This window comes from Phragmites australis, chromosome 9, assembly GCF_958298935.1.
Source record: "Phragmites australis chromosome 9, lpPhrAust1.1, whole genome shotgun sequence".
Lineage (NCBI taxonomy): Eukaryota > Viridiplantae > Streptophyta > Magnoliopsida > Poales > Poaceae > Phragmites > Phragmites australis.
Genome location: NC_084929.1, coordinates 30,969,659 through 30,993,565, shown reverse-complemented (window position 1 = coordinate 30,993,565; position 23,907 = coordinate 30,969,659). Strand labels below are relative to the sequence as shown.

The following is a 23,907-nucleotide window of genomic DNA, read 5'->3' as shown; positions in this document are numbered from 1 at the left end:
GTTTTATAACTAAATGACACTAACCTCATTAAAAAAAAGCTAAAAGACTAATTTTCAATCAAATGTTACCGTGATAAAATATTGTAACGAGACGAGCTACACTATTAGCGTCCTGGCAAGTTATTCAAAGAGAAGAGAAATGAAGCTTATTTCTTATGGAAGAAGCTAGCTCTTTAAACAATTCTAAGGATTATGAGCCAATAAATTACTTCAAGATCTTAACAAATAAACAATATATATGTGTATTGAAAATTTATTTTTTAACCTCTATCTCTTTTTGAGATATCATAAAAAATAAAGCATTGAGAGTGGGCTAAGCGCACCGCTCCGCCCTCGCCAAGCGATGCGGGACAAAAGTTTCGGCCCAGGCCAAACATAAACACGAACCATTTTCTTTCGAGAGGGAAAAAAAGCAGAAGAAAAAAACAGAGACGAGGTCGTGCTTTGGTGGGCCCGGGCGAGCTTTTAAGACCCAATCGCACCGAACCCCTACGAAATTTCCTTATCCCCCCCCCCCCCTCATCTGCTCCACCCCCACGCCTCCGAGCTCGCGAGAGAGGAGAGGAGAGAGCCCAGCACAAGCATGGCCGGAGCAGCAGCAGCAGCAGCCGCCGCCGTGGCGTCTGGGATCTCGGCCAGGCCGGCCGCGCCGAGGAGTTCCTTGGCCGGGCGCCGCGCCCGGTCCGTGGTGCGGGCCACGGTCTCCGTCGAGAGGGGCGGGAAGGCGTACACGGTGCAGAAGTCCGAGGAGATCTTCAACGCCGCCAAGGTGACATGCCCTCTTCTTCCTCCGCTCTGAAGGTCCTTAATGCCGTGCGCGAGGGTCCCCTTTCGTTCGGGGTAGTTTTTGGTGCGAATTCTGAAGAAGAGACGTGCGGCGGGGGCGAGCTGGAGAATTGTTCCCTTGTGGAAATTGTGGCCGATTGGTGTGTTTTCATTTCCTTTCTGCCAATGGAATGCGTTGTTGGGAACGCGATTAGAGGTGGATTGTCAAAGATGGGTTGGAACTTTGAAACCGGGGGACTGGGAGAGGTCTGGATGGGGCCGAAAATGTGAGCTTTTAGTTAGGTCAACGTCAACTACGTTCTTGAACCAAATTGCCACATAAGACAGCCATACCGATGGAATGATAGCTATAAGCAATTGTACTGAGATAGAAATGCCTAGGTACAGCACGCATTACATTTAATGTGTCAAAGCTGTCAAGATACTATAGTTTTATGCAGTTATAAGCCATTTCTTTGTGAGTCGTGCTTTAGATCTTGGATCTGTAGTTGGTAAACTACACCGACAGATGTGAGTGCAACCCTGATTCTGATTGGATATAAAATTATCACAAGACCAGTTTTAGGATCTTTTACCATTTGAGATCCCAGTCAGTTTTAGTTGTCAATTTTTTTTCTTGGTTTTGAATGTTTTATTAATTGGTGTTTCACTGTTTCTCAGGAGTTGATGCCTGGAGGTGTTAATTCGCCAGTCCGTGCCTTCAAATCTGTTGGTGGGCAGCCTATTGTTTTTGATTCTGTAAAGGGTTCTCGTATGTGGGATGTAGATGGAAATGAATATATCGATTATGTTGGTTCCTGGGGTCCTGCAATCATCGGTCATGCGGATGATAAGGTACGCCATTGTTTTATATGTGTTTTTCTTTATGTGAATGAGATCGAATATTCCAACGTATTATTTTGCAATTGATCAATGGATGGTCCGAGTGTTCTCTATATCAGAATGAATAATTTGATGATTGAAGGCTTGTTTCAATATTTATATTACTTAATAAGATTATTTCGACAAATTGCTATCTTTTTTCTTTCAAAAGAGAGAGACCGCTTGTGTTGAAACATTTTCATGGTCAGATTGTTCAAATGGGTGAAATCTGTGATTATTGTACTTCATGCATCTCATTCAAATATATGTCAATTAAAAGTGTGAATTGTGAGCCATTATTCTTGAGAGTCGAGAATGCTGAATCAATATCTTCTTGTTGAATTCAGGTAAATGCTGCATTGATTGAAACTCTGAAGAAAGGAACTAGCTTCGGTGCGCCATGTGTGTTGGAAAATGTGTTGGCTGAGATGGTCATCTCTGCTGTGCCAAGTATCGAAATGGTCCGCTTTGTCAATTCAGGGACAGAAGCCTGCATGGGAGCACTCCGGCTTGTGCGTGCATTCACTGGGCGGGAAAAGATTCTCAAGTTCGAAGGCTGCTACCACGGCCATGCCGATTCGTTCCTTGTCAAAGCTGGCAGTGGTGTTGCCACCCTTGGCCTCCCAGACTCCCCTGGAGTCCCCAAGGGAGCCACTTACGAGACTCTAACCGCACCGTATAATGATGTCGAGGCAGTAAAAAAAGTGTTTGAGGACAACAAAGGGGAGATTGCTGCAGTCTTCCTTGAGCCAGTTGTTGGCAATGCTGGCTTCATTCCTCCACAGCCTGGTTTCCTCAATGCCCTCCGTGACTTGACCAAACAAGATGGTACACTCCTGGTCTTTGATGAAGTGATGACTGGTTTCCGTTTGGCTTATGGTGGGGCTCAAGAGTACTTCGGGATCACCCCTGATGTGACAACCTTGGGGAAGATTATCGGTGGTGGTCTCCCAGTTGGTGCTTATGGTGGAAGGAGGGACATCATGGAGATGGTGGCTCCTGCAGGGCCAATGTACCAGGCAGGAACTCTCAGTGGAAACCCTCTAGCCATGACTGCTGGAATTCACACGCTCAAGCGTTTGACAGAGCCCGGCACCTATGAATACTTGGACAAGATCACTGGTGATCTTGTTCGCGGGGTACTGGATGTGGGTGCGAAAACAGGGCATGAGATGTGCGGAGGACACATCAGAGGGATGTTTGGTTTCTTCTTCACAGGTGGACCAGTTCATAACTTTGGGGATGCCAAAAAGAGTGACACCGAGAAGTTTGGGAGGTTCTACCGGGGTATGCTAGAAGAGGGCGTGTACCTGGCACCCTCCCAGTTCGAGGCGGGTTTCACCAGCTTGGCTCACACACCTCAGGATATCGAGAAGACCATCGTGGCCGCTGAGAAAGTTCTTAAACGGATATAGGGTCAGCTACGAGATTTTGAAGTATTTGCTATTTCCTTGTGTTGTACGCTTAGTTGTATGCCACTGAAGTCTTGAATTGTGCAGCAGCAGACAGCAGTCCACCGTCTGTACTCTGTAGCTCCTCTTCTTTCTTGAATTAGCGTGTCGTGTTTTTGCAGTGGTAATAAAGTTCTGGTCGACGATTACTGGATGTTATACTGATGTTCAGATATACCATTGTCTCAACCCTCTTGCTCCTCTTTTATGTTTGATGGATATCTGCAATAAAGAAACCGGCAAACACATTTACACAGTGCTGATCGACATCGAATCACACTTGCACCATTCCTGGGCTGCTTGAGTTTCGGCAGGAGTTGGAATTTCCAGTCCCGTCTCAGCCCACGCGGCTCAGATCCACCATACCATTACTTAGCCTGTTTCCATCAGCAGTAACGGCAACGTGAGAGGCTGAGGGCCCTCCCATTCCCCCGGCGGATTTGCACAACCGGTATGTCAGGTACTGGACCCCCTGGAGAAGCCAACGGGTACAAAGGGGAGACTACACCATCACACGGCATCATCCAAAAGATAGACCCGGATACGGCTCCTTCTTCCTCCGTTCTCTTCCTCCTCTGATTCCTTCCCTTCCTCCTCTGATTCCTTCCCTTCCTCCTCTAGACCCCGTCTTCTAGCTCTTCACCAGTGGGTTTCTAACACGGCGGCCTAGCTCCCGTGCCGCCGGGTGAACACGGCCTGCGTTGCGAGCCCAGCACCGTGCCCGCGCGGTGCGGCGCATGCCGTCCGCGGCTCACGGCTCCATTCTCCCCGTCTCCCACCCCTGTGGTTTACGCACGCGGCTAGCCCGCGGATCGGGGAAGAAGGCGCGCCCGCTCCTTCGCGGCGCGGCGCGTTGCGGCAAAAGCCGCCATGATTGCCGTCGTCAGAGTCGGAGCCGTAGGAGCACGCATGCTTTGCTCTTCCTGCGCTCAGCAACAGGGAGGGCATGCTTGACGTTGATGGTCGTCGGATCACAGTTGACAGAACCCACGCTCAAATACAAGCGGAAGAACCGAGCCCCGGCCGATGAGGCGATGATCCATGCAGTAGTAAACTGTAAACATCTCAGGTAGACCTAGACCAGCCAACAGAGCAAACTGATAACTGTACCAGAGGGTGAGCTGCTGAGTTTTTTTCAGCTTTCCTCCACTGTGATTTCTAGGCCAACATTCAGTTTCCAGCATATCACCGTAGCAAGATCGGCAACCATGCACATCAAGACGCCACCATTTTATCTGTTAACTTTTAAAAAGTGGCAGATAAGAATAAATTGCAATGAAATGTCACCTATCATACATGCTGACCGAACCAACGCATGGTCTTATATAGGTTTACATTTTACATTGTTGGTACACGAGAGGCAAGGAACGACAAGTCCTGTGCAAAAACAAAAAAATATTAAAGATGTAGAATATCATAGTACCAAGTCTTTTTTTTCCCAGTAACAACCAATTGATGAGTCAACTCAATTCATTCCCGTGGACGGGCGATCCAGAGAGAACTCAAAGCGCGTAGTCGGGAGAAATAGTCACTGATTGCAAGCAGCGCTCGTGCAGACTGGCGGGTGGTGAGTATGCACTGCATTTGTTGAAGAGTCTGGAGTCGCAAATTGTCAGCCTGCAAAAGAGGGGATTGTTAAATTGTTCAAAAAAAGAGGAGATGCTGCTGCAAATATATCACGCATTAAGCAACAAGAAACAACGTGTCAATAAGCAACAGGCTCCATGGTTTGCAGAAGGTACCTCGCGTAGGAAGTTCTCTAGAGTGCCAAGCTTTCCCATTGCCACTTCCATCTGGCCCGTGCAATCTGCAACTTTGCTAGAAGAACCTGCAGCACACAGGGGTCCGGATGCAAGAGTTTCTGTGACCGACTGTTGTAGCGCTTTCACTCCCTGTGAAAGATCTTCTTCAGCTTGTTGGGAGGACTGTTGCAGGTTGCATATACTGGCAAGCTGCTGCTCAGTAAGGGGTTCTAGATGACTTGCAAGTAGCTGTGGTAAATAAGCATCAGTGTAAGAAAGAAACCTGAAAGTCTTTAAGCTTTGATAGAAGTAAATCAATACAAAAAGAACAAGCGAGAGAGATCGGAAACCTTTAGAAGCTCCGACGATCGAAATCCACCTAACCACAGAAAACACCTCTCGACGGGGGTCTTCCACATTCCTGACAGCACATGAAAAGCATCTGCCCTGGCTGCTACACCCTTAAGCCTGAAAGCTTCGCAGTAGTGTGCCATGATGGTATCAACGGTGAGCCGAAGATCATCATCACCGGCATGTGCATTGACTGCAGCCCTCAATTCATTTATCAGCTTGTTGTGCTCCTCTAGCCACCGAGCATACTCCATGTCAAATGGCAATGCTCCTACAAATAGGAGTAACAGCTTAACTCAAACAAGAATTTCTTTAAGGTACTGTACATTGTGTCCTATATTTGAGACAAAAACTAGTAAATTACCGCTTCCACCAGGTGAATGAGGCTGGTCTCCCAGAGTAGCAATAAAAATGCCCTGAATACGTAGGAAAATGTCAAAGAATCAGAATGTTCAACAAGAGTTGCAAATTTTGCCGAATCCAAAAATCAAAACAAGATGAACATACCTGTTGACGAGCACGCTGAAGCTCCTGCTCCAACTGAGTAAGTTTCAGCCTGCTATTCTCAAGTTGTTCGACATATGCCTGAGGGAGAAATGGGTCTTATTTAGTTTCAGAGCAGTCCTTGCAAGCATGTGTGAAGGAACAGATGCACAAGGGAAATACTAATGAGATCCACCACTAGGTACATAAAAATACCTTCTTTCTTAGACGGCTTTTCCTAGCAGCTTCACGGTTTTGGGCCAGACGACGGAGTGCCTACCATGAACTCAGTAAAAAGAGAAGTCTATAACAACAGAATCATCAGATGATCCATGCAGTGAAGGTGTAGAAATTAAATACCTTTTGACCTAGCTTGTCCTTTGATTTGTCACCAGAATCAGAAGCTGAAAGAGAAGCAAGACGTCCTAGTTCAAACTGATAAGTGGACAAGCTCAGTATATATCAAGAATACAAATAACATCACTTGAATGCAAACTGCTTGTTACTGTTGACGCGAAAAGAACATCAAAACAGAGAAACAACCATCAAGTGCCATTTTTAATAATGATGCATTAAAATTTCAAAAAACATTATTATCATAAAATAAGAAACTTTTAAGTTCTTCTCATGTTGAACTTATGGTATGCCTCATAAGAAAAATTAAGCATCCATATTAGCAAGGTACAGACAATCTACATAACTGTAAGAAACATTTTAATTGAAAATGGTGAGTACCATTTGAATCTTCTCGTCGATATCTAGGTCTGTTGATGTATCAGTCCCAGGGCTTGCATAAGCCATGTTAGACTCTTCCCAGTTCTCAGTGTGTCTTGTGCTCTCCTTAGCTGTACTTCTGACTGAAGTCCAACTTCAGCCGCTGCAGGTTGCAGCACTTCCAACAGTTCAAAGAATAGACTGAAAGGAAGACAAATCTATGAAATTTAACCATATGAAAGCTTAAGGAAGCCATTTGATCATATTTTCAAAACCGGAAAACAGATACTGGATCAGTCACCCCACCTCACCAGGCACGATCAGAGTATATCAGGCATACCTTACTCTAACTACCAAACTGAAGAGGATCAGTTGGCTGGATTGAACAAGGATTCTGGAGAGAACAGAACGCCAACCAAGCTGCACATTCAGGCTTCAGCAAAAAAAAAAAAAAAAAAAGCTAAATAATAATCCAAAATGCTGTAGCATGGAAAGATATGATACCCCTCGACAACCATCATAGGCCAAAAAAAAAGGTAAACGAGACTATGCATGTATCAAGTAGATCGAATCAAAGCATCCTAAAATTTCCTTAAAACTACAAATGCACACTGTCACAATTGAAGCTATTTGGCCAGTAAAAAAGTTCAGACTAGATTGCATGGGCAAATTGAGAATTTAGCAGCATACTTGTGGTCAGGTTGGCAAAGTCTTCCCCGCTCCTGCAGACTTCTCGATGCCAGAAACCCGAGAGGGTTGGATGCTCTTAGCATATATGCAGCTGAAAAGAGTAGTAACTTCTGAAATATCTGTACATATGTACATTGTAGCACATATACCCCCCCCCCCCCCCCCTTCAAAATAACGAGTATGGTATCTATGCGCTTGCCATACCACACTACAGCCAATGTGCATTCAGTAACCACCATGAATGCACTCTATCACAAAAATGTCTAGACAGTGGCAAAACTTCTTTTCCCTCCACAACAAGCGTGTTGCAGTGTCTTCAGCGAACAATTATGTCGATACCATAGCATAGTGGCATAGCAACATGTGCCTCTGAACTTTTACCATAATCATTAATGGGGCAAAAGGGGACTATGTGGATTAGGCTGCCTAACCTAAGTTTGCTGAACCTGATGTTAACTGAGAATCTTGAGAAATCTCGCTAGAAAAGTTGGCAAAAGATGCAACCTTACTTAGAAAGTGTCCACGCTTGCAAAGTCCATGTCTACTTCACACGCCCAACTCACGCTATCATGCACCAGCCAATGGCAAAGGATCAGATGGAGCAAGCACGAGAGCACGGACTCCCCTCACCATTTTCCTAGATTAACCGGCTGGTCATTTAACCGCCCTGCTATCGGTTCGTCTGGTCTGATCGAGTTGAACCGCGGTATGTTACGGAAATCAATTTTTCTTTGAAAAATAATTATTTTATTAATATTTCAAATTTAAGTCTCTGTTTAAATTTATTATAAAAATAGATCTATATCGTCCAACCAACGGGCGACAAGCCCTAACACCGGAATATTGCAAAAAATCGTCCATTTGTTGGGCGACATTTGCAAAAATCACAAAAAATATTGTGATCCTTTGCTCTCAATCTTCATAACACAATCCAAATATTCATCAAAAATTCTGAAAATATTTAGTGGTGTAGATGATGTTACCTTTGAGTTCTTCACAAAATTTTAACCTAAATAATGTCTTGTACTATGAGAAGAAAAGAAGACAAATTTTTGTTTCCCTAAAATTTGTCTTTTTTGTTTCTCATTGTAAAATTCATTGTTTGAGTTGAAATTTTGTGGAGCACTTGAAGGGAGCATACTCTACAATATTATTTTTTTTAGAAATTTTATGACTATTTATATGATGTTACGAAGCTCTGAGCAAAAGACACACAATTTTTAATTTTTGAAAAAAAAATCGCATAATCAAAGGACGAGTTCTCCCTTGTCACCCTATCGTTGTGAGACAGGGGTCTATTTATGTGAAATTTGCAAATAGCAGTCTAATTTTATATATTAATAAAAATAAATATATTTTAAAAAATAATTCTTATGTAAAGCGTATGTTCCTTTTCTCACAGAACCAACGAACTGGCTGGTCTTCGGAAGCAAACCCTCACCCTGGAAACCAAGGTTGATTTCCATCCGCTGCCCTTTCTCTGCATATCTGAACCGGAAACCAAGGCTGATTTCCATCCGCTGCCCTTTCTACGATGGTCTTTGGCCGGCCTCCAGGCCCCTATCTACAACAGATTTCTCTTAGAACATTGCTCGTGCGATTGTGCCCAGTATTATTCTTAAAAGCTGTCGATTTTGGTTTTATTTGTTTACCCAATGGTTCTATTTGATTTTGTACTATGCTATAGGCACCACCATGACTCGTACACACAGTAACGAATATATGACTAAAATCTATCTATAGCGAACACGCTCTCAACAACCACTGCGTTGACTTCGGCTTTGTCCTGTGATGCCGTGGTAGCGGGTGTCACCGATGACTAGGTATGGTGACTGCCATATATTTTTATATAGATGGATCTATCACTGCACACATAACATACACATCTGTATGTTTTTAGTATACGTACCGATAACTACGGAGAAGAATGATAAATCATGTAGGAAGCATACTCATTCAGACATATGTACAACAGTAGATAACAGTATTTAAACTGTGTATACCACCAAAAAGTTTAATTGTTGCCTCTTACTATTGGAGAGGTTTGGAGTATGCTAATCTCTCTTGCCGGATGAACCAATGTGCCTCTTTTGCTTTTAGTACACGGTTACAAGTGTATGCTTTTTCCACTAATTAGCACATTTCCCTTTAAACAATTGTATCTTTCCCTTTACCTGATGACATAATAAGCGCCTAGCAATGTCGAGGATTAGTTCTTAATTATACAGTGCAGGAGAGTCTCTGACTGTGCAAAATATTAAAACAAAAGGGAAGTATATGTACAAGCAAAAATAGAGAATGTACACCTCACACAACTGGGAAAAACTCAACTAAGGACATTTACAATGGTCCACACCAGACATCTTATAGGTCGACTCATAGCATTGCCACATAAGATTTTATGTGATATGGATGAGAGAAAGATATGGTTATCTCATGAAATAACTATTTCATAAGAAAAATTTAGAACCGCAAGAGACAACGCACACATCATTATACCGTATGTCATTGTGATGGAGGCATTTTCTTTTTTGTTAAACCGATCCACAAATTAAGTGCTTTGTGAAGTGACTACAAGATAAGAAGAAACAAATAATTGTATGGATTGTATATTAAGCCGTCTTAAAGTTACATGGAAGCTTACAAACGACATATGAGGCTCTAAGGGATATAACAAAAATGGTGGCCAGTTCTAAACTATAAGTATTATTAAGCACGTTGAAAACTAGCAATGCATGCTTTAAAATTGAACAGCGAACTTAGAAGAACTGTGAATGTATGTGCATGAATTTCCAAGGAATTCTCTAGAACAAAATGTTTAGGAATGATTCATCGCAAAGGAAAGAAACATAGGAATAAATATGACTAGGGAGTTGAGTTTCTAGAGTTGAGATATATGTATAGTAGAATAGTTAGGGTGGTGAAAATGCCATTCGCACGATAACTATATGGTCCAATGAAGAGGGGATCTCCCGACTTCATTGCACTGACAAAGAAGTGTTCACGATTTCGCCAATATTTTTAAGTTTACCGGCCTTACCAGCGGGCGTTGATAAAATTTGAAATGGATTAAAAGAGTTCTAGATCACCACTAAAAGCACACGATATAGCTCTTGGCTCTCATGCACTAGTTTCTGAGTTCAAATCTTTTATGGGTTCTCGAATACCGCATATAAAACAATTATCAGGTTCTGGGTTCAATTGCACTCATGTTGATCCTTGCTATGTATTGTTATGCATAACAAGCACAAAAAGCATAGAATTTTTTGCAGTTCCATGGGGGATACACCTTGTAACGGTTAGTTTCTATGCATGTTCATAATATTCTATCTAAACTGGTTAGTCTACCTTGGAGCCATTAAAATTTTTAGATATATACCATTATAAATATCACGGTTTTGAAATATACCATTATAAATCCAATATTTAGAAACATGCCATTACAAATCTCTGAAATTGAATTCATACCATTAAGAAATCTGCCTGATTTGTAATAGTAATGGCACAGGGGATTTGTAAGGGTATGCATCAAATTTCAAGAGATTTGTAATGATATGATTCAATTTTAGAAGATTTATAATGTCGTGTTTTCAAATACCGAATTTATAATAGTATATTTCAAAATCTTAATATTTATAATGACGTATATCTAAATTTTCCTTAAAATTAAGAGCAATGTACTACTATCTTGAAGTACTAATTAGTCTCTTCATTTCTAAGTGCCAACCGGATGGCAGGCAGTCAAAGCATCTAAAATCTGGAAAGGAAGACAATGCATCTCAAAAAAAAAGTACAAAAAGTAAAGGTAGCCGAAGCCAAGGACAAGGCCAAGCACCAGTTTTCGCATCTAGTAGCGTTCGCCTCCTCTGTTTCTTGTCCTGTTTGTGTGAGAATTACAGTCACCTCAAGGTTCAGAGTTCAGAAGCGTGTGTGCAATGCACTGTACAGTGTCGAGCTGAAGCCTGAAGTGCAGAGCAGAGGAGGAAGGACCAAGGAAGAGAGCAAAGCATGGGTCACGAAGCAGAGGAATATTTCCTGCAGGTCTCTGCACTCCCATCTACGAGTATTTGATTCTCTGAAAGAAACCTCGCAACAGTGGTCTATCCATGGAGATTACTGATTCTGTCATGTGCACTGTTTTTCCGTGGTAGTCATGTGAACAGACAGAAATTCGCAAAATTTCGCTGAATTTTGTCCTCGGCTTTGTGAGTCTCACATATCAATAAAAAAATTAGATTTTTTCATTCACTTCCAAAATTCCTGAACAATAATTTTTTTTTTACCTTGTCCCGAACAGTAGTTGGTTGAACTGGGCTCCATTGCTGAATCAACCCCCCACCAAAAAAAAAAAAAATCTTGCCGGTACAAGTATGATTGGAATGGTTGGACAGCAGCAGCAGCAGCAAGAACGATTAATCCTAATTGAAAGCTTCATTTCTCGGTCTCACTCTGCCCCCACAAAACAATCGCTCCTGTTAATGGATGCAGGTTTAGCCTCACGACGTCAAGCATTCAGAAGCGCAGTGCTCTGGCTGACTTCTGGTAGGATTTAGGAACACTGCGATAGCTCTGAAAGCCGTTTTAGATGCAGCGGGTTCGTTGCAATAGCCAGGAGCGTATCAAGTGGTCAAGGAGTCTGACTTGGGCGGCGCAGGTTCTTCAAAAGAGGCTGAAGACGCGCATTCACCTGAGGAGGAGGCAAGGCTTTGGAAGGAGTTCAAGAGCGGGCCTACAAACTAGGAGTCAGCACCGCGCAAGAGGAAGTCCAACCCAAGAGTCATCAGCTTAGAGTGGGTGTGATATTTGCGGCCCATGTGGCTTGTAATTTTCGGACTGCAACAGTATAAGATATGTATACTTCTTCTTGGAGAAGGGGGCGAAGGAGATAGAAGTTGGTGGCGAGTTAGACTCGAGTTGGTCGGAACTTCCCCGGAGTTGTAGAACATATATGCATTGAGTGAATAGAGTTCGTAACAAATTAGCATTAGAGCCTACATCCTGGAGCCGCTGGATTACATCAAGCATCTGCTGTACTTGACAAGAGAACAGAAGAAGACCGTGGAGATGGAGAAGGAACTCGGAGAGATCACCAAGCTTCTTGCGGTGATTCAGACCACCATGGATTGCAACACACTACGTGAAAAATAGATATGGGTGACGGATCATACCCGAGTCATCTCGAACGCATCACCGATGACTAGTCATTGGTGACGGATAAGAACCCGTCACCGATTTTTATAACCTCGACACATTATCTTTGAGCGTCTCGCATGTGCTTTGGTGGCAGATATAAGTCATGGATAAACTCTTCATCCGTCCCTTATATCCCAATATAAGTAACGGGACGACATAGACTACTCTTTTCCAACTAAGCACTCTTGAGCATCAAGCAATTATATGGTCTCTTCTCACCATCCCCATAGTGTATGAGATAAATGTATGCATTTCGATTAGGGTCATATTCTCCGCTTTCAATGCAGGTCGAAGCATATGGTTGCCCGGATGGTTGAATGATGTTAATAAGAATAGAGATTCGAATAACTTCAAAATAACTGACATAATTTTTTATTTTTCCTAATTAGAAAAATACATGAAAAAGAAAGCTTTATGTTCGATGCAGTACTCATACTGGACTAGATTACCCGTCACTTATGTCTGTCATCCATGTGCTGGGGAATACATAAGTTACTCATCACTTATATTTAACCTAAGTGACGGGTAAATATGTTATCCGTCACTTATGTTTATATTGTCTTGTTGGATTGGCCTGCTTCCTGGCTGCATCCTGGAGCGTAATCAGGATTTGGCAGCCATTTTCTCCTTGCAAACAACAGCAACGAATCCAAATTCATAGCGACAAACACACTTATATAAGAACTCACTTCACCACAAAATCGCAAAGGTTATCAAGTTCCAAACTATTCATTACAAAATCATAAATATTACAAAGTTCTGATCAACTCATATTACACAAGACATCACAACCTAGGGATTCTACAGTGGAACTCGCCGTGTGGGCTGATGACTTCAGACACCATGAACTCAGCGATCCGTTGTCCAATCTCCGGGAGTGCATCTGTCGGAGGGTGAACTCCTATCGCAGGGATCCCGAGAGACCCCTTTTTAGAGATTCGGCCGGGGGGATGATCTTGAATGAGTTCGTCGGAGAAATAAATGGAAGTGGAAATAAATGCAACGGCCGGTGGTGGGGGACAATCGACCTAGTGCAGGGGAAGTAAATGCACAGGAGTTTAGACAGGTTCGGGCCGCGCGGGGGCGTAATACCCTACTCCTGTGTGGATGCAATATCCTTTCCTGAAGGGGATCCCTCAGGGATATGCCTGGTTACAAGAATGTATTGTCTAATTGAGAGCTTGAGGCTCCCTTGTTCTAGCTCTGCTCAAGCTTGCTTGCTTGCGATGTTCTTCGTCTAAGTGTGGCCCGGTCAATTGCCTCAAGTCAATCCAGTCTCTTTCGATGTCTTCTGATCCCTCCTCTTCTTTCTGTATCTCCATCCTTTTATGCACTCGCCGGCCACGACATACCCCAAACGGGAAAGAAGGGGCACATGTTCCAAGACGCCACGACTGGGAAAGGCGTCATCATTTCCTCTGGGCGAAGTGACAGGGGCGGTGGAAAAACGCGACGCGCGTCCGACCACCCGTCGCTGTGGACACCCTGGCGCCGGGCGCCGTCGAGAGGGCCCACCGGGCAGCCGCAGAGGCACCCGGCGTGCCCACCCTGTCTTGTTCCTCTGCCAAGGCAGGGTGGCAGGCGGGATGCTTTGATCCTGTCAATGTTATCCCGAGATACACCGGATGATACGGGACGAGACTCATGCAATTAATGGCCCCACGCCCCCCTATCAAAGCATGGCAGGGACTGACACTGCGGCGGGAGCAGTTGGGGATGTCCGGATGTCAGGCCGCGCATGCCCATTAAATGTGGCCTTGGACCTCTGACTGGTTGACACCTCGTTGGCGGGCCCCTCGGGGGCCCTTCTGGGTCGTCGGGATCATCAGGTGCTCTCGTGCGAACCTTCGGGGAACCGAGTGCTCGGGGGCCGCCACGTGCAGCCCCGAGCACTCTCTCCCGAGCACTTCTGTAGATCCTTCGGGGAACCGAGCGCTCGGGGGCTGCCACGTGCAGCCCCGAGCACTCTCTCCCGAGCACTTCTGTAGAACCTTCGGGGAACCGAGTGCTCGGGGGCCGCCACGTGCAGCCCCGAGCACTTCTGTAGAACCTTCGGGGAACTGAGTGCTCGGGGGCCGCCACGTGCAGCCCCGAACACTCTCTCCCGAGCACTTGTGACCATCGGGGGACTAGGGTACTTAGGGGGTGAGCGGGCACCTCCCCGAGCACTTTCTTCCCGGTACTTGGACTCTGCGGGTCATCGAAGAACTGGGGTGCTCGGGGACCAGAGGCTGCGGCCCCGAGCACCTTCTTCCCGAAACTTTAGATTTTCCTCATCCCGCAGGAGGGACCTCGCGGGATGGTGACACGTGGCGGACGGCTGGCCTGGCCTCGGGACTCAGGGACCCCCGGTTCCTGATACACCGACAGCATCATTGTCGAAAAAAAGAGCACATAAACAATGTCATGTTACCATAGAATTAAACTAATTACTGAAATTAGTTACGAATCATCTCGTATTGAACCTACATCAAGGGATATGAGATCCTTCATGCAGAGCGTAAGGAGCATGTTCCACATAACATAGAATCCGCATGCGTTGCCCGGTGCTTATTGGTGGCACCGCTGAACAAAAAATTTAGTGTTAGATCAAAAGAAAAAAAAACAGCAACAGGGATCATTTACTAATCTGTTAGGTAGCACTTATTGTGAACAAAAAATTTAGTGTTAGATCAAAAGAAAAAAAACAGCTCCGAGCACTCTCTCCCGGAACTTAGCTCTTCTGATCGTCGGGGGACTAGGGTGCTCGGGAGGACCGGGCACCTCCCCGAGCACTTTCTTCCCGGCACTTGGTCTCCGTGGATCATCGAGGAACTGGGGTACTCGGGGGCCACCGACCGTGGCCCCGAGCACCTTCTCCCAGGACTTGATCTTTCCCCATCTCATAAGAGAGACTTCGCGGGATGGTGCCATGTGGCGGATGGCCAGCCTGGCCTCGGGATTTGGGGACCCCTGGTTCCTGATACACCGATAGCCACGCTCTCGAATCCCAACCCAAGAGTCAAACCCACCTTGTTAGCACACATCTTGGTCTTGGCCAAGATCAAATTCATTTTTCCCTTGCCTTCTGAGCACTTCTCCACTAGAGAAAGAAGGTACTCATTCTCAATCAAGAGCTTCTGAACTTTCCCTCTAACCCAGCTGAGTTTGTCCTGAAAGATGGTGCAGGTAGAACAATTTAGCTGCACATCCTTAGAACTCTCAGCACTCTCCAATCTAGATTCTAGCTCTCTAATGCGCTATCTTTCAACTCAACATCATTTGCAAGCAAAGGGCAATTCTTACCAACTTAAGCATCTAAGCCAGTATCTAATACTAATGGAAGTGATCTGAGGGCTTCAACTTCATCTACTAAGACTTTGCCCCCCCCCCTCTTTTATGCTTCTTACGGTATGGAATGCCTATAATGAGTTGACAACATGCACAATGGCACATGAGTCAATGAAATAAGAGAGAAATTAGCATAAGAAGATTCATTAATAAATGTTATTTTATTATTACCCTTTCTTGCAGGCCACTTTAGGAAATCAGGACAGTTTTTCTGGTAATGTCCTTTCTTGTTGCAGAAGTGGCAGCCATCATCCTCAGATTCTTTAGTGTTAGGGATAGAAGGAGCAAGTGCTTGGGACGCCCTCCGCGCTGCCTTGTTGTGCTTATCGATGAAAAGCATTTTCTTCTTAGATTTATAATCTGCTTGAAATTTCCTTTTGTTCCTGGGGCTGCTTACTTGGTTAACAAAATCTTTATTTTTAGCCATCAACCTCTCTTCCTCTTGGACACACATCATGATCAAGTTACTCATAGTCCACTTCTCTTTCTGAGTATTGTAGTTGATCTTTAAGGGAGAAAACTAAGGAGGGAGAGATGTCATAATGAAGTGTACAAGATAACTATCAGAAATTTCTATGTCCATGTCCTTGAGTTTGGCAGCCACGTCAGTCATCATCATAATATGTTCTCTTATGCTGCCGAACCCATTATACTTAGTGTTGAGGAGTTTTTGAATAAGTGTATTGGTATACACCTTGGAGGTGCCTTTGATTTGCTCCTTCACGGATGCCAAGTATGTTTTAGCTTTCTCTGAGCTAGGGATTGCTCCCATTATAGCATCTGAGATCAAGTTCCTCATTATCATAAATGACATGCGGTTGGACCACTCCCACTTCTCAGAAAGTGCATCATAATTCTCCACGCCAATAGCGGGAGTAATAGGAGCATCAACCCTGAGTGCATAGTCAAGATCCAAAACGCCAAGGACAATCGTCACTTTAGCTTTCCAGGCGAGAAAGTTGTTCCCTGTATTGATCTATGCCGTCAATTGTGGTGATAGAGGAAGCATTAAGAGCTGAGGAAAGGTTTGACAAGATTAGAGAATCATCATGAAATAATATTTGCATGAAATTAACCCTACATTGGTATGATTAAAAAATATGCAAAACTTGATTCCACTCAGTATCACCGTTGGGCAGAAAACGAAAAAGAATTACATAAATTGAACATAATCACAATCAACGTTGGTTAGAGAGTAATTATGGACCTTTGTAAAATTAATTGTAAAATTTCAGCGGATGACTGCAAACAACGTTGGTCATTATGCAACCACAGCCAAAAAGACATCAAAATTCTCTAAATAAATTTTTCCCGTTGGTTCTAATTTATCCAGAGAAAAGTTCATAAAATTTTGGTGCATAAAATGCCATTATTTGGGAAACATTAGTTCAAATAAACTAGTGCATAAAAGAAAACATTATTAATCACTAGGAAAAAACATTAAAAAATAAAGAAGCCCAAAAATAAACGGCCTTTCAACCCAAAATGTGTGACGGCCCATGACCTAGTAGCTCCACAAGCTCCCTGGACCGACGTGGCCCAATCTTCGCGCCAGCCCATTACGCCGGTCGATTTCCTTCACCTGTGAGCTTGGCCCAGCCAACGTTCACAGCCCATGAACTTACGCTGGCCTGGCCAACAGGCTTGACGCTTCTTGGCCGCCCGATTGTCATCAACCGCACAAAAACGCAAGCATCCAAAAACCCTAACCCTAGTCCATTCGCTTTCTCCCCCCTCTGAAAAACACGTGCAGTTGGGAGAGAAAGCGACAGCGGTGGCAGCACATATGAGAGCTCTGGTGAGGCAACCCTGCCGGCAAAAAAGAGAGAAGAGAGAGAGAGCGAGAGAAGGATAGAGCGGCGCTGCTATGGGCCTACCCGTCGGAGCACATGCACGATGATGATTGCGTGTGACTCTATCGGTTAGGTCTGCGGTGGTGCCCATGACGACAATGCACGTGGCGACAAGAGATGCACAATGACAGAGCTCCAGCACACTCGTGCAAGGAGGTGCCGACGACTGAGGGGACCTACATGCAATTGCGGCAGAGGAGGAGGATCCATCAGAAAGGGGTACGGGAACTAGCTCTAGTGGCATCAGCGATAATAAGAACACGTAAGCTTTGCCTCCCCTTTATATTAGGGTTTTATTTGGGGATGTGGTTCGGATTTGGGCTTGGAATTTGGGGAATTTCCCTTTTGGGTTTCGGTTTAGGACAAGAAAATAGGGATTTTAGGTTTCAAATTGGAGAATTGGGAACTTTCTTTAGGATTTGCATTAGGGTTTCTCAGGTTTCCCCAATTCCCCTCCTTAATTCTACCAGAGGCTAATTCTTGCCCTAAAGCCCTCAATCCGATCCCAAAACCACATAAACACATAAACATACATGAATAGATTCTAATACATGATCTAACAACTCTGATCCAAGCCAAAACTGACAAAAACACATATATAAACATAAGATGAAAGCCTAATTCATGAATACATAAGCATAAGGGCCGCCTAATTGTATTGTTCTGAGGTCAATGAGGGCTAATTGGGGTTAATTGATCCTAATTTAACATTAATCAACACCAATTTGATATACCTGAGACCAAATAACCCTAGTTGATGAATAATTGCACATAATTGTGATCTAGTTTCACTAATATGAGCCTAAACATTAGTTAATCATCATAAATTGTATAATACAGAGGCATAAAACCCATCAACAAATTAAGATTAATCATCAATAATTCACATTAAACATGAACTAATTGATCATAAGATGGCATCAACCGAGTATAATTGAACTTGATTAACACTAATTCATACTCAATTGGATTCAATCTAGAGCTAGACCAGCTCAGGTGCCAAATGTTAGACCTTAATCTTTATCTATTCATAAATATCACTAGCTCTAGTAATTGAACACCACTAAACATGTGGAAGCGTGAACATATCGGAGTTTGGCGATGCCATTAGGTGTTGATGATTTAGGGTAGATGGTGATGTGGTGGCGTAGTTTATGCCGTGTAGCCTGTCGGTGAAGTTATCGCCGGTGTGATGCAGGGCTTGGTGAAGATATGGCCAGCGTGGGTGCTAGTAGGGCGGCGATTTTCACCCCGTTGGCGATACCCTTAAGGATCTGTTTGGGTTATAGAGGGAGGCTAAGGCTTACGTGACTTGGGCGACTTAGTGTCAGGCCACCCAGTTCTATTTTATAGGCGTCGTACAGGACGGGACTGCAACCAAGCTGAGGTTGGTTGCACCCCTGATTAGGGTGCATGGGGAAGTGGGGCTCCCTCATTTTCTCGGTTTTCTTAGGGTACACATTCTTAATGAGAATGAATTGGTCGCAGTGCGGTGATCTAATTATAGTCTAATGTGTTGGTATTGACTTTGGCTTCCTAACATCCATGATGATATCCTAACTAAACCGAGATAAAAGGGGAGCATGGACTCCACCCATGTGCCATGATCGGGTGCCAACTGATAATGGTTATGGTCCCAGGTCGATCAGCGCGACATATAAAGGGGGACTCCGGCTCCTCACAGGTTAAGTTTTCTCGTGAGGCTAAAGCCACCCTGACACATCTAAACCCTAACACATGATCATCAAGGGTGTTGGATTGACACGAAGGCCGTCGCCGGCAACTACACCAAGCTCTTCACTGCACCGGCGACCACGATGATAACTACACCGACATGTCCTACATCATGGCTCTACACCCACCGACGGAGCTACAATGTCATCCTCCTTATCGGGTATGTTGACCACGCTTCCGCATTGGGATGTTCAAGTGCTAGGACTGGTGTTTTATGTTGATTAGATCAAGATTTATGCTCACACAATGACAGCGCCATGGACGCCGGCGCAAGTATGCATGTCAGGGTAAGGCCACAACTGGACATGCTTGCCATGTGGATCCGTCGAGGCTGTTGATGGTCACAGCATGGATAGCTTCGCCAGCTTGACGTCGACTATCAACTGCGGCGATATTCCCTCAATGCAAGCAGTCAGCTCTGCTTCTTCAGCTGAGGCACAACGCCAAATCAGACGCCATAGGGATACGAGCACCTCTCCCTTTTCATCATCCACAACAAACTTTGCGATCCCCATACCAGTGCTTGTAAGAAATCCATCGTCCACGTTACACTGATTTTAACACAAACCGGAGTGAGTTTACTCTACTTACTCGCAGGACCTTTTAAGGATGGTATTAGCTAGTGATCTTTAACTCATTAAAGATAAACCTGTTTGCGGTACCAATCACTTATTTGAGAGTCGTTAAGTAAAAGTTCTATGAAAAAGACTACAAATTCAAATCATCAAAACAGCAACATTACTCCTTCGCACCACAATCAGAGCAACCGAATGCAGGCAGATCCACTAAGAGATTTCCTACGTACTCGGCTTAAGGGATTCATACATTTTGGATAAAATTAAATCTCTGACGTGTAGTACACCTGCAGTACCTGTGTCCCTCATTTTAGCCGCTCTCATGCCAGTCCTCACTATGGATAAGACATGGTTTTTAATATATAGTTTTGATCACTATTTTTTATTAAAATATATTTATAAAATTTATTGAATTTGTGATATTATGAAAATATTTCTCAAGACAAATTTACACATATGATTTTAAGATTTTCAAACTAAATATTTTGAAAGCTATTATTAATTAAAATTTTAAAAGTTTGATCGAATCTTTCTCAAAATAACATGCATTTCTGATTGGAGGGAATACTATTATGTACACAAAACGTAGGAAAAAAAAACATAAATGCTCCATGCATGAGTCACATGGATTAAATCTACATTTTCCATAGGAATATGAACTTTTGCCAGAGTTGCGGGATCAATTTTTTAAAAACATCCCAAAATAAACAAGTGCGCCAAAAACAGGCAAAAGCAAAATTTCATCACTTATTAATGGCAAAACAAAAAATTACTAAGAAAAAACATATTGCTGAGGTAAGCCACTAGTAAGAGATCATTTGACGTAACTACACCGTAACATGATCGCTGATATATGGACTAATTTTCAATAAACCTTACTTGTCAGTGATAAAATTACTTATAGAGTTAAATCAGAGGAACCGTTTCTGTTGTCGAGGTGTCATCCTATGACGATAATGCATGGGCACACGGAAGCTTCTGTTATTTTTCTCTGTTGAGCAAAAAGAGGTAACCGAAGCCAAAACAAACAGCCGTTACCTTCCCGCCATTCCCTCCCCGCCTTCCCTTTAACGGCCACCCCTTCCGCGCCACGAAAAAAATTCCTCCGCGCACCCCATCGCCCACCCGGAAATCTCCCCGCTTCGCTGCGCGTCCGCGTCCCCGGCGCGCGAGGTCCCCAGTGCCGCCGTCCCCTTCGCCGCCGGCGCCGGCCATGGGTAATTGCTGCCCGGGGTCAGCAGAGCCCGCACCGCCGGCAGCCTCCGGCTCCACCCGCCCCGTTGGCAGCGCCACCGTACCCCCGCCCACCTCGGTCTCGCCCTCCGCGGCGCCGGTGCCCGCCAAGCCCCCCGCCCCCATCGGCCCCGTGCTCGGCCGGCCGATGGAGGACGTCAAGAGCATCTACACCGTTGGCAAGGAGCTCGGCCGCGGGCAGTTCGGCGTGACGTCTCTGTGCACGCACAAGGCCACGGGGCAGAAGTTCGCGTGCAAGACCATCAGCAAGCGGAAGCTATCCACCAAGGAGGACATCGAGGACGTGCGCCGGGAGGTGCAGATCATGTACCACCTCTCCGGCCAGCCCGGCGTGGTGGAGCTCAAGGGCGCCTACGAGGACAAGAACTCGGTGCACCTCGTCATGGAACTGTGCGCCGGCGGGGAGCTCTTCGACCGGATCATCGCCAAGGGACACTACACCGAGCGCGCCGCCGCGTCCCTGCTCCGTACAATCGTCGAGATCGTGCACACCTGCCACTCCATGGGCGTCATCCACCGCGACCTCAAGCCGGAGAACTTCCTCCTCCTCAACAAGGACGAGCACGCACCGCTCAAGGCCACCGACTTCGGCCTCTCCGTCTTCTTCAAAGAAGGTTGCGTTCTACTCTCAACGAATTCTTCCTTTGAAGCTCCAACTAGCCAAGTCAACAATGGCTGCATTGCACTGCTTCAAGAATTGTGCACGGTTTCTGCAGGGGAGGTGTTCAGGGATATCGTCGGCAGCGCGTACTACATTGCGCCGGAGGTGCTGAAGAGAAGCTACGGGCCCGAGGCCGACATCTGGAGCGTCGGCGTCATAGTCTATATCCTGCTATGCGGTGCTCCTCCCTTCTGGGCGGGCAAGCTCTCTTACTTGACCTTTCTAAGCTGATGAATCATGATTTCACTTCCATTGCCTGAGCATGATGTTCAAGATTCACCGATACAGAATCGGAGCACGGTATCTTCAATTCCATCCTGAGAGGGCAGATCGACTTCACCAGTGACCCGTGGCCGCGCATTTCGCATGGCGCAAAAGACCTTGTCAGGAAGATGCTCAATTCTGACCCCAAGCAGCGGATTTCTGCATATGACGTCCTGAGTAAGTGTTCCACTTCCACTGAACATTGCAAATGTTAGCTTCATTTTGAGCTGTACAGATGTCCGATGTTATTTTGGCACATGTGAAATACTGAAATGGTATCTGCTTGATGTTCAGATCATCCGTGGATCAAAGAAGACGGCGAGGCGCCTGACACACCACTGGACAACGCTGTTCTCGGCCGGATCAAGCAGTTCAGAGCTATGAACCAGTTCAAGAAGGCTGCTCTAAGGGTGTGTCTGTGTTTTTCAGTCAGTCTGAATTCTGGGATGCTCAACGTTCATGATGAACTCAATTTTGCCCCCAGGTTATTGCCGGATGCCTGTCGGAGGAGGAGATCAAGGGGCTCAAGGAGATGTTCAAGAGCATGGACTCCGACAACAGCGGCACGATAACCGTCGACGAATTGAGGAAAGGGCTGGCCAAGAAGGGCACCAAGCTCAGCGAAGCTGAAGTCGAGCAGCTAATGGAAGCTGTAAGATCAAAGCAGCCAGAAACCCACTTCACCATAAAATTCAGTATCTCTCGTGTTACGCAACACACGCATCTAATCGCAGGCCGACGCGGACGGGAACGGGACGATCGACTACGAGGAGTTCATCACCGCGACGATGCACATGAACAGAATGGACAGGGACGAGCATCTCTACACCGCGTTCCAGTACTTCGACAAGGACAACAGCGGGTAACATTTCTGGTGCTGAATTATGAATTTGTGATGCAACGCCGTTGCAGCGATCAGTAGCAGCGTGCAGTGCTAATGTTCAGCATCCGGTGGCCTCATGTTCAAGCTGCAATGTTGCCGCAGGTACATCTCGATGGAAGAGCTGGAGCAAGCCCTTAGGGAGAAAGGGTTGCTTGATGGCCGGGACATCAAGGAAATCATAGCAGAAGTCGACGCGGACAACGTAAGCCGCGGCATTTTCGCTGGTCATCCTGTTCTTTTGCACCCTCGTAAAGCCCAGATGGCATTGCGCTAAGCTGAATCGTCTCAAAACTGTCATGTAGGACGGGAGGATCAACTACACGGAGTTCGTGGCGATGATGAGGAAAGGCGACCCGGAGGTGGCCAACCCCAAGAAGCGGCGCGACGTCGTACTATAGAGGCCGGCGTGAGCCGACGACGGTGGCGATAGGGCTCGTGAACAGATTGCACTGCCGGCCAGGAGGAAGAAACCTACGTATATGCCACGCACTTTGTACACACGGCACGACAGCGCCATGGGGAGGGGGAAGTGAACCTTGTGAAATGACAAATGGGCGTGGGTTCATCCTGTAACCTTGTGTTACTCAGCTGTATAATAGAACTGTTCGTATCGTTTACTTGCTGTTGTGATCTAATTCTAGAACAATAGTATCTTGTTTTTGAGATCGCGGTTGCAAGTTGCCTGCTTTAAAAAGGCACGCATAAAATAAGAGGGCACAGTGGCGGAACCAGAAATTACACGTAGGGCGGGCCGGGGCCGGGCAAACACGATCATCGATCGACATTACTTATGCATGCATCCTGTGAAGAAGTTTCGAAACAAACTGTATATATCATCGACTTTTTTCACTATTTATGCATGCATTAAGAGTTCATAACATAATAATTCACAATTTTGAGATTCACAAAAGCAGTCAATATGCCAAAAAGACCCATATCACTTCGCAGCCAATGGAGCCCTTTCCAATATTATTTTACTACGGACAAGGGAGAGAAAGAAGAAAAGAGAGAGGGAGAAGAGGAGGAAGAAAAAGGAAAAGAGAGGTGGGTGAGCATCTGCCATTGAAAAAAGTGAAATGTTA

At 45.2% G+C, this 23,907-nt stretch overlaps 3 protein-coding genes across 4 annotated transcripts; 2 read left to right on the top strand and 1 right to left on the bottom strand.

The window, feature by feature from the left end:
* The first annotated feature begins 504 nt into the window (after positions 1-504).
* On the top strand, positions 505-3,273 carry LOC133929125 (glutamate-1-semialdehyde 2,1-aminomutase, chloroplastic). The gene is made up of 3 exons (XM_062375747.1): positions 505-769; positions 1,447-1,620; positions 1,995-3,273. The coding sequence occupies exons 1-3, from the start codon at positions 584-586 to the stop codon at positions 3,060-3,062; spliced, it is 1,428 nt and encodes a 475-aa protein (XP_062231731.1). The 5' UTR covers positions 505-583; the 3' UTR covers positions 3,063-3,273.
* A 1,295-nt stretch (positions 3,274-4,568) lies between these two features.
* Positions 4,569-6,505, bottom strand: LOC133929126 (transcription factor TGAL1-like). 2 transcript variants are annotated; one of them, XM_062375749.1, is made up of 8 exons: positions 6,410-6,505; positions 6,035-6,109; positions 5,891-5,950; positions 5,699-5,776; positions 5,556-5,607; positions 5,191-5,462; positions 4,841-5,089; positions 4,569-4,715 (listed from the first exon to the last, which is right to left on the bottom strand). In XM_062375749.1, the coding sequence occupies exons 1-8, from the start codon at positions 6,473-6,475 to the stop codon at positions 4,569-4,571; spliced, it is 999 nt and encodes a 332-aa protein (XP_062231733.1). In that variant the 5' UTR covers positions 6,476-6,505. The 2 variants fall into 2 exon arrangements, with proteins under 2 accessions (XP_062231733.1, XP_062231732.1); XM_062375748.1 differs by having other exon boundaries at positions 6,035-6,116; positions 6,420-6,475.
* A 14,471-nt stretch (positions 6,506-20,976) lies between these two features.
* On the top strand, positions 20,977-23,223 carry LOC133929846 (calcium-dependent protein kinase 14). The gene is made up of 8 exons (XM_062376605.1): positions 20,977-21,631; positions 21,734-21,877; positions 21,967-22,119; positions 22,237-22,352; positions 22,427-22,594; positions 22,677-22,804; positions 22,928-23,027; positions 23,128-23,223. The coding sequence occupies exons 1-8, from the start codon at positions 20,977-20,979 to the stop codon at positions 23,221-23,223; spliced, it is 1,560 nt and encodes a 519-aa protein (XP_062232589.1).
* The last annotated feature ends 684 nt before the right edge of the window (positions 23,224-23,907 follow it).